This window comes from Chaetura pelagica, unplaced genomic scaffold (assembly GCF_000747805.2).
Source record: "Chaetura pelagica isolate M959 unplaced genomic scaffold, ChaPel_1.0 scaffold40, whole genome shotgun sequence".
Taxonomy (NCBI): Eukaryota; Metazoa; Chordata; class Aves; order Apodiformes; family Apodidae; genus Chaetura; species Chaetura pelagica.
Genome location: NW_009952160.1, coordinates 2,555,676 through 2,566,964, shown reverse-complemented (window position 1 = coordinate 2,566,964; position 11,289 = coordinate 2,555,676). Strand labels below are relative to the sequence as shown.

Genomic DNA, 11,289 nt, shown 5'->3' with positions numbered 1-11,289 from the left:
CCAAACCTGTTCTGTGGTGCAGCTTCTTGATCAGAGTTGACTGGTAGCTTTCCCATTTCTATACACAGGGTAGGTGAAAAATATCTGAGCTTACATGCTTATAGACGTACAATTCTTGTTGGCAGAAGTTTCTTTTTTGAAATTACATGAGATGTTGCTGCAGTCAAAACATTCTTTCATTTTGGCAGTTGTACTCTTCTCCATAGGGTCTTGTGACATTCAGGTTGTATAGTGTTTGTCTGACACAATCCAAGACATAGGCAGTGTATTTGGACACTGAGGATGGGCTGGTGTTTGTCTTGAGATATGACATTTAAGAGTTAAACAGGATTTGTTGTTGGACTGAAGAGATGTCCCAGGATCCCACCAAACTGTGTTGCTAGCCCTTTCGCCTTGTGAAAGGAGTTAATATTGGTTTTGCAGAAGCTATAGCTGTCTTCTGATAGGTATAACTGTAGAGGAAATGACTTCTTAGAAATTAAATATAATCTAAGGCTTTTGAATTTCAAGCACTTGAATGAGAGAAAACCCGTTCATACCAGAGCAGTCATTAGAAAGTTGGTCAAATACTCAAATAAAAAAAAAGGTTGTACAATTCTGCCATAAAAGGGGAGAAACAAATCAAATTTATTGCTAGTAAAAATGGATTTGGAAGGTTGAGAAACAAAAGCAAAAGCTGCAACATCTTCCCCTTAGCCCTCCCTGTCCTTTCAGGCTCAGCTTTACTCCTTCATTCCTGACTCCTCTATGTCCCCCTGTCCCAAGCAATGTGGAGGGAATGAGGCACATGGGCAGTGGTCGGATCACTGCAGCTCCTCTCTGCCACTCCCTCCTCTTCACACTGTCTCCTGGCTCCAGCAGGGGGTCCCTCCCATGGGTTGCAGCCCTTCAGGATAAACCTGCTCCTGTGTTCGTCTCTCCAATAAGCTTCGGTACTTCACTGTTTAGGTGTGGTTTCTCCACAAACACAGTTCTGTCAGCAAATACTTACCTACTTCACTGTGGGAAACATCTCCTTCAAAGCATGGAGCATATCCTCCCCCTTCTTCTCTGACCTTAGTGTCTGCAGGAGCGTTTCTCATATCATCCTCATTCCTCACTCGTACACTGTGCAGCATTTTTTACTCTTAAATACACTACAGGCACTGTTTGCAGCGGGTGCACTGCAGCCAGCTGTGCCCCACAAAGGGCAGCCCTGTCAGCTCCTCCAGGAAGCTGCCCTGCAGCTCCACCACTGCCAGTGGCTGCACTCAGTACAGGAGGTACACTCATGAGAATACAGACTTCAGAAGAACTTGATTGCAGCATTTACTGTTGACTACTCCATACTACTCCATGTATGCTATTAAGCTCATTTTACTACTAGAATTCAGGTTTTTATTACATCATGTGTCAGAGTTCACAGCTTGGCCACTGCTGCAAGTTTTATTTTCAACATTCAGAGATCAAATCTTTAAATGAGCATAAGGAAAATTATGCCTAGATCAGTGTATGCCCATACAAAACTAAGACTATTAGAGAAGCATCTCCCTTCATATTTTGAGTTATTAGGACGCTTAATGAGGGTAACATTCAACACTTAAAAACAGCTTTTGTCCATATCCTGCAATGCCTTTGCTAGCTTGCTGCCTGGCACAGCAAAAACATGTGCCTTAGCTCTAGCTTCCACTCCCATGCATTAGTCCCTGTTGTATTTAAAGCAAATGTGCTCTACTATTCCAGAATTAGGCTGTTTAACTGGCTCTGATCACATTCTTCCTAGTGGTTGCAGAATTTTTGTACTATATTGCAATATTCTCCAGTAATCTTATGACAAAGTCGAGTGAAGCATTTAAGGTCATGGAAACACTAGGTAAGAACATGGCATTTCAAAGAGCAAGACAATAGGCTTTTAACATCTAAACTACACACCTACTGCAAAAGAGGAAGAGATCAATTATAAAATTGCACTGACTTAAATGCTGATTACATTTATATTGCTTTATTTTTATATTTCCACTATACTTACCACCTTGAAAATTAACTGAAAAGTATACCCCTCTGTGACATTCAGGTTGTCTAGTGCTTGTTTTGAACAATCCAAGAGATGGGCAGTGTATTTGGACACTGAGGATGCCTGCTGTTTGTTTTGAGACATGACATCTAACAGTTAAACAGGATTTGTTATGGGACTGAAGAGATGTCTCAGGACCTCACCAAACTTCTACTCCCCCAGCTCTGCCCCTGCACAGCTGCAAACTGGGGAGTTTGGTGTGGGACATGCTGAGCTGGGAAAGCTGGATATCCAGTGATAACCAGACCTTGAGATTTTATGGAAACCACTGACTTGGCTGGAAAAGTCCAGAGCACCAGTGTCAAGCTGACCCCTCCACCTATTAAACTAATCCTGAGGTGCCAAGTTGTCTCAGCATCATGTTTCATATGGAAATTAGTCAAGGACTGTGTTGCTAGCCCAATCAAAGGCTTATCTTGTTAGTTAGCCTGACAAATACCACCTGCAAGATATATCCCAGCATTATACTCCCCCTCAGTTCCCAAGGAACATGCAGCCTCCCCTATACAGGCCAAGATGGGGAGAGTGGACAAGAACTGCATACAAGTCTGGGACGCCAGGGGTGCAGCGAAGCGCTTCCCCACCGACGACGTTGCTGGACCTTGGTGGCAACTGTCCTTGCTGTTCTCTGTATTTCTGCTTTTCTTCTTTTCCTTTCTACTCTGTCTGTTTTCCTCCCTGTCCTGTTTGCTCTAGGGACTTTGTTGTGTAACTCCAGTAAAGTTCAGTGTGCATGTGACATCTGACCTCGTTTGTGTCTTAATTTCACCATGTGGGATCACCTCTAAACCTTTTCACAGGTCCTGCAGGACAGCAAAGGGTGCAGCTGCTGTGCAGCTCATCCCAGGGGAGGGAAGGCAGAATCCAGCCACAACAGCCTCCCACTGCACTGAGGGGTGTTAGAAAGCAAAGGGGTTCTGCCCGATCTCTCTTAAGACCACACATTAGCCCCAGGGCCTACTTGTGCACCCAGCACTGTATTATACTTGTTTTGTCCTGGCGAGATAATAAAAAACAGCCATGTAACCGAATATCAGATCGTGACAGGTGAAATAAGCAGAGGCTACATAATAAGAGATTGGATATCTATAGGGAGATACCTAAATTCCTTCTTTAACCATTCACATGAAGACTCGCTAAAGCACTACTTGCATAGAGCAACTTGTAAAGGTTCAGACAGCCCTGAGTTCGAGAAAAACTACACACTGAAAGGTAGGAAAGACCACAATCTATTAAATATAAGCCACCTGTTCTGGTGGTGAAGGAACTGGCACGTCTTCTTAAGCCTGTTTGAAAATCTTAACCACAACATCTGCCAGATAACATTGCCATCTGTATAATTATAATTTAAACAGGCTTATTCCCCTTTGTTAAGCCAGGGCCTGTATTGGTACTGTGGACATACTTTAACAGTCCTTTACAGTATCCAGATTCACTAAGGCAAAAAATGCAGAAGTACTGAAACACAGATTCAAAGCCCCTACAAAGATGTGTCACTGTACTGGCGACGCATTTTTTAACTTTGGTAGCTGAAGAGAGAAAAATATCCATTCATTCTGTGAAGAAAAAAATAATAAGCTAAGACAAAGTCTCCTTCCAGCATGGTTTAAATTGAGATGCCAGGCTGTCAGTGGGAGATCCTGAGACACAGGTGCATTTTCCATTATGGTGACTCAAGAACATAATCTTTATCTTCTCAGAGTGGCAGAAATCCTTGCACTGTGCAAATTCAGCAGACAATTGTAGTGAGGAGCTTTCCAAAACTTTGGCTCTTTTTCCTGACTAGGCCAAGATTAATTTTTTCAGTATAATCATTACCATGATACCAAGAGCGATAACACAGCAGACCTCTTAATTTATCTGGCTCCTAACAAATTAAATTTGTTCCTTATCTCTAACACTTTGAGATCTCTCTCAATAAACAAGCAGTTGTCAGCTTTAAATTACAAAATGGCTTCTTTTTGCCAAAACAGTGTACTGAAATTGCATCAGGGTGTAGAAAGGCCTGGCTGCTGTGCAAAGGAAGGTGCAAGTTGGTTGGGAGCAGTGACCAGGGTTCAGATCAGGATCAGAGATGATCACAGTCAGACACAGTCCAGCAATGCCTCTGGCATGGCTGTAGAGCTGGTAGAGGTGTCAGGCTGACCTGGAAAGCCCAGAACCAAGAAAATCCTTTTTTATTACATAGAAATTACCATGCTGAATCAAGTGAAAACTTTAATATTTTTAACTCCTCTTGGCAACAGTGTCAGGAATCAAAGCACCTTCAGGAAGCCCTCTGAACAATCCAGTCATGCTATAATTAACTTTTAAATCAATTAAAAATACTCTAAAATCTCAGATTATGAACATGGATTAAGAATCCTTCTTTGCATAGTTGTTGGCATGCATTTTTAATTTATACTATTGTAAACCTAGATGCTGACATTGAGCTGGCAATGCTTAGGGCAGTGAGGAGGGCACACAGCAAGCTCGCTCTTCTGGGCTTCAGGAGAGCAGACTTGGGCCTCTTCAGGGATTTCCTTGGTAGTGTACCAAGGAATAAAGACCTGGAGGAGAGAGGAGACCAAGAAAACTGGTCAATACTCAAGGATCACCTCGTCCAAGCTCAGGAGCAATGCATCCCAACAAAGAGGAAGGCAGGCAAAAATGCCAGGAGGCCTGCACAGATGAACAAGGAGCTCCTGGACATACTCAGACACAAAAAGGAAGCCAACAGAAGGTGGAAAAAAGGACAGGTAGCCTGGGAGGAATACAGAAAAATTGTCCAAGCAGCCAGGGATCCAGTTAGCAAAGCTAAAGATAGAAATAAATCTGGCCAGGGACATCAAAGGCAACAAGAAAAGCTTCTCTCAGTATGTTGGTGATAAAAAGAAGACTAGGGAAAATGTGGGTCCTCTCTAGAATGAAAAGGGAGACCTGGTCATGTGGAATATGGAGAAGGCTGAGCTACTCCGTGATTTTTGTCTCAGTCTTCACTGACAAGAGCACAGACCACACTGCTCAAGTCACGGAAGGCAAAGGCAGAGGCTGGGAGAATGAAGAATCAGCCACAGTAGGGGTAGATCAGGTTTGAGACCATCTAAAGAACATGAAGGTGCACAAGTCCATGGGACCTGGTGAGATGCATTTGCAGGTCATGAGGGCACTGGCAGATGAAATTGGTCAGCCTCTATCCATCATATTTGAGAAGTCATGGCAGCTCAGTGAAGCTCTCACTGACTGGAAAAAGGGAAACATAACCACCATTTTTTAAAAGGGAAAAAAGAAGACCCAAGCAAATACTACAGGCAGTCTGTCCCACATAAGGCAGGATAGCAGAGGAGTTGTATATGCACAAAACAAGATTTACTGTAAATAGTAAAAGGGTCTTAAAGTATAAACTAAAAAGGCATAAATCAGATCATATGAGTGTTAGGATATTGGGATGGCACAACAGAGTATTAGAGTAATAAAGCAAGAAGGTACCTTAACAGTAAGATACACAACTGATGGTCAGCTAGTTGGTAACTGTTACATAAAGGTTAACCATTTGAATGCAACTTACTTACTAATAAGCCTTGTACTCAATCTAAAACAATGATTAATATAATACATAGATATGTTGGTAATACAATTATTGCAATTTTTTGAAAGGATCCTAAAGTCTTAAAGTTCCAATGCTTGAAAGTTAAAGCTTTTCTTAAGATTTAAAGCTAGATAATGAGGATTTGAACAATAATTCAAATATAGGTATTTGATATCTCTTTTAATTTATCTTATTTCAGTTGGTTGTCCCTTTCTTTCAAGGATTAACCACTCAAGAAGGCATCCCTGATGGAGCAGAGAAGATCCAGAACACTTCACAGGGAATGTGTACATGAGTCTTCCCAATCAGACGGGATCAGTCTTTTATAGAATAAAGTGTTTGACTGCTGTAGTTTAATTACTTAGCCATACCTCCCAAATCTTCTATTGAAGAAAAAAAGGGAAACAAAGGAAAAAACAAGAAAGCCTTTTCCCTTGTGAAAATTCCTTCATTTATCTATCCTTGTTTGGTTTCTGTTTGACCTAGATGGGCTCCGTGTTTTTCAAAACAGGAGAGCAGCTGATGCCAAAGGTATCAACTTAGCCTTCTACAGATACTTTTAAGATTGTTACCAGTTCAGAGTTTACCATGCCTTTGTATTCCATGGAAATTCTCCAACTCCAGGCTAAGGGCAGTGCAGCTGAGAGACAGAGAGTGTGAGACTGAGAGACAAAGATCAGTTGAATCACAAAGGGAAACTGAAGTAGGCCCACAGAGGCAAAGCATCCTGATACAGTCTCACCTCTGTGACCAGTAAGATCATGGAGCAGACGCTCCTGGAAACTATGCTAAGGCACAAGGGAAATATGGAGGTGACTGGTGACCTCACTAGGGGCAAATCCTTTGGAAAGGAATGGAATGGAATGGAATGGAATGGAATGGAATGGAATGGAATGGAATGGAATGGAATGGAATGGAATAGAATAGAATAGAATAGAATAGAATAGAATAGAATAGAATAGAATAGAATAGAATAGAATAGAATAGAATAGTCCAGTTGGAAGGGAGCTACAATGGTCATCTAGTCCAACAACCAGAAATCAAACCATGTTATTAAGGGTATTGTCCAAGTGCTTCTTAAACAGTGACAAACTTGGAACACCAACCACCTTTCTAGGAAGCCAGTTTCAGTATCTGACCTCGCTCTTGGTAAAGAAATGCTTCCCAATGCCCAACCAAAGCCTCTCCTGGCACAGCTTTGAGCCATTTCTATGTGTCCTGTCACTGCATAATAGGGAGAAGAGATCTGCACCTCCCCTCCTCAGGAAGCAATGAGGCCACCCTTCAGCCTCCTTTTCTCCCAGTGAGACCAGTCTAGAATGCTCAGCCACTCCTCGCAGGACATGTATTGCAGCCCTTCCACCAGCTGTGTTGCCCTCCTGTGAATTCAAGGACCTTCTCAAGTTGTGGGACCCAGAACAGAAAACAGTCCTCAAGGTGAGGCCGCACCAGTGCTGAGAGATAATCACCTCTTTTGACTGATCATGCCCCCCACGATGCCGTTGCTCTCATGGCTGCCAGGACACACTGCTGTCTCATATTGAGCCTGCTGCCCACCAGCACCCTCAGATTTCTGCCTGCAGAGCTGCTTCCCAGCCACTCCTCTGCCAATCTATATTTATGCCTTGCATTACTCCCTCCTAGGTGCACAGTCCAGCATTTGTTCCTGTGAAATTTCATGCAATTGATGACTGCCCAATACCCCAGTCTATCTGGATCCCTCTACAAGGTGTCTTATCCCTCAGAAGAGTCAACAGCACCTCACAGTTTGGTGTCATCAGTAAACTTGCTAATAGTGCAAAGTCTGTATCTAGATCAATAATAAAAATATTTAACAGAACTTTTCCTAGAACTGAGCCCTGAGGAGCACCACTACTGACTGGTCTCCAGCCCAATGTAACTTCATTTGTTACAACACTTTGAACTCTGCCCTCAGGCTGTTCTTCACCCAGCACACCATGAACCTGCTCATCTCACAGAGGAGCAGCTTGTCCAGGATGGTGCTAGGAGGGACAGTGTCAAAAGCCTTACTAAAATCCAGAAAAACTACATCCACTGCCTTCTCTTCATCCCCATGGCAGGTGACTTTATCACAGAATTATAGCAAATTAGTTAAATAGGACTTTCTCTTTGTGAATCTGTGTTGACTGTGCCTTGTGGTTGCATTATTCTGTAAATGCCTTTCAGTACTACCCTGTATGACCCTCTTTGTAATTTTTCCAGGAACTGAGGTTGGAGTAACAGGTCTCAAGTTTCCTGGGTGTTCCCTCACATCATTTTTGTAAATTGGAATAATATTGGCTAGCTTCTGGTAAGCGGGAACCTTCCCAGACTCCCAAGACCTTTGGTAGGTGATTGAGAGGGCTCCTGCCATAACATTCACTAACTTATTCTGTACCCTGGGATGAATCCCACCAGGCTCCACGGTCTTCTGAAAATTCAGCTGATACAGCTGGCCTTAAAATTGCAGTGTTCACAAATAGAAAGTCAGAGTTCCTATACTCATGGTCCTCTTTGTGTGGAATATTAATTGAAATACATAAAATTTGGGAGGAAAATCATATTAAAGAGAGCAAAGAGACATGCAGTGTAAAAACAGAGCTCACATAAATAACACTGAAACAGCGAGAATTAGAGAAAAACACATTCCAAGTTGTCAACAGCCTGTCCTTGAGACATAAGCCTGCAAGACAGATGAAAGGGATGGAAAGGAGTACTCCCCACTTCTTATCTTTGTTACAGCCTTGAGCACGGGGTAGAAAACACTGATTAATTGGACTCACTGTATTAACATAACATCAGCATATCAATGTGCTACTGGCATACTGAAATACCTACCCATAGGCTATAGGGACCCCCTATTAACACAAAGACCCTTGGGCTTTGAGCATGCATAGTGAAATTTTTGAACACTGTTGTTTTAAACGGAAGCTAAGATGTGGTTAACTAATTTTGTGAACAAGTGATAGAATATAATTAGAAATCAAGTAATATTACATGTGTCCGTGTATAGAATTAGTCCATATGTTTTCTTTGTGAATCTGTGTTGACTGTGCCTTGTGGTTGCATTATTCTGTAAATGCCTTTCAGTACTACCCTGTATGACCCTCTTTGTAATTTTTCCAGGAACTGAGGTTGGAGTAACAGGTCTCAAGTTTCCTGGGTGTTCCCTCACATCATTTTTGTAAATTGGAATAATATTGGCTAGCTTCTGGTAAGCGGGAACCTTCCCAGACTCCCAAGACCTTTGGTAGGTGATTGAGAGGGCTCCTGCCATAACATTCACTAACTTATTCTGTACCCTGGGATGAATCCCACCAGGCTCCACGGTCTTCTGAAAATTCAGCTGATACAGCTGGCCTTAAAATTGCAGTGTTCACAAATAGAAAGTCAGAGTTCCTATACTCATGGTCCTCTTTGTGTGGAATATTAATTGAAATACATAAAATTTGGGAGGAAAATCATATTAAAGAGAGCAAAGAGACATGCAGTGTAAAAACAGAGCTCACATAAATAACACTGAAACAGCGAGAATTAGAGAAAAACACATTCCAAGTTGTCAACAGCCTGTCCTTGAGACATAAGCCTGCAAGACAGATGAAAGGGATGGAAAGGAGTACTCCCCACTTCTTATCTTTGTTACAGCCTTGAGCACGGGGTAGAAAACACTGATTAATTGGACTCACTGTATTAACATAACATCAGCATATCAATGTGCTACTGGCATACTGAAATACCTACCCATAGGCTATAGGGACCCCCTATTAACACAAAGACCCTTGGGCTTTGAGCATGCATAGTGAAATTTTTGAACACTGTTGTTTTAAACGGAAGCTAAGATGTGGTTAACTAATTTTGTGAACAAGTGATAGAATATAATTAGAAATCAAGTAATATTACATGTGTCCGTGTATAGAATTAGTCCATATGTTTTATGAAGCTGAGTTTTTTTATCCAGTATCACCTTGCTCCCTTTTTCTGCTCGGAACTGGATTTTAAAACAAATATCTTGTCTCTGTGTGTGGATCAGCTTATTGTACATGGGGTGATGGACGCTGCTTTCAGGACAACATTGCTTCAGGGGACCAACAGCCCAACATCTGTCAATTTTATTAAAGATTGAGGCAAAAAAAGAGATACCCTCCGGTTTTATTTCATCCCTATTAGTCAGGTGAACAGCTTCAGCATAATTAGATTTCTCTAAGTTCTGCAAAACTTAGCCACTATGTACAGGAGAAAGCAAACTAAGTCAGCACTTCTACTCAGCATGCATTTTACAGTGAGCTGTTTGCATGGCTCCCTGGCTGGCAGCTGGCATGCTGCCAGAGCCTGCTGGGTGACTGGCAAGGGTATGTGGGACATCTCTTGTGCCTCAAACAACTCAGGATGAAATCCTGTGTTAGGTAAGCATGAACAGTGCAGGTGGGATGGCAGGAAATCCCTCTCCTCATACTCTTCTCCACCTTGCCTTACCTGGTAAATTTCCAGCTGCTGCTCTCCACTTGTGCAGACCACCAGGGCTCACCTTGGAAGAAGCTCCCTCCCCAGCCCCTGGAACGTCTGAATGCTGTGAACCCCAGAAGCTTCCAGCACAACAAGCTGCACAAGTGCAGAAGATCAGCTGTATTTTGGGACCTTGAAGGTGGCCTCTGGAGGAGGTTATGTTATAAAAGGGGGAAAGTGCACCACTCATTTTCTTAAATGCAGGAGGAAACATAGTGATGAAGGATGAGGGAAAGGCTGAGGTGCTTAATTACTTCTTTTACTCAGTCTTTAGTAATAGGACCAGTTATATAGAGGTAATCCAACTCCCTAACTAGGGAACAGGGAACAGGAGCAGAATGACTCGCTCACAATCCAGGAGGACGTGGTCAGTGACCTGCTCTCTGTGTAGATGTGCACAAATCTATGAGATGCACCCAAGAGTGCTGAAAGAGCTGGTGGGGGTGCATCACCAAGCCTCTTTCCATCATTTATCAGCAGCCCTGGCTGAAGGAGGGAGGTACCAGGAGCTTGGAAATCAGCCAGTGTAACCCCGATATATAAAAAGAGATGGAAGGATGATTCAGGAAATTGCAGGCCTGTTAGTTTGACTTCGGTACCAGGGAAACTGATGGAGCAGATCACTCTGAGTGCCATTATGGTACATGCAGAACAACAAGGTGATCAGCTCGGGCAGCACGGGTGCATGAAGGGCAGGTCTGTCTGACTAACCTGATTTCCTTCTGCAACAGGGTGACCCGCTTATTGGATGAGGGAAGAGCTGTGGATTTGTCTACCTTTAGCAAGGCCTGTGACAATGTTTCCCACAGCACCCTCCTCGGGAAGCTGGCTGCTCATGTTTTGGATGAACATACGCTTTGCTGAACCAAAAACTGGTTGGGTGGCCAGTTCCAAAGAGTACAAGGTGAAATTGCTTTCTGTGTGCTTCTGGAGTAAGATCTCCTTGAAAACTCACTCTGTGTGATTAAATGACTCATTAAAAGGCTAACAGAAATCGATGAATTATCAGAAAGCAAGCAAGGGCCAGGAACGTGACATCCGGGCAGACACCCCGGGTGAGGGTGGCAGGTGCGGGTTCCAACAGGGCCTCTCACGTCGGAGCTGCCGCATCCTCAGCTCAGCACCGCCCCTGTGCGTTCCCAGCCTACGCAGGTGTTACCTGCAA

The 11,289-nt window shown here is 43.1% G+C and overlaps 1 protein-coding gene across 1 annotated transcript in view; it reads left to right on the top strand.

Annotated features, from left to right (window-relative positions):
• Positions 1–11,121: 11,121 nt before the first annotated feature.
• Positions 11,122–11,289, top strand: part of PJA2 (praja ring finger 2, E3 ubiquitin protein ligase) — a 14,506-nt gene continuing 14,338 nt past the window's right edge. Inside the window, 1 exon segment of the mRNA XM_010007232.1 lies at positions 11,122–11,179. Within this exon segment, the coding sequence (XP_010005534.1) occupies positions 11,122–11,179 (58 nt within the window).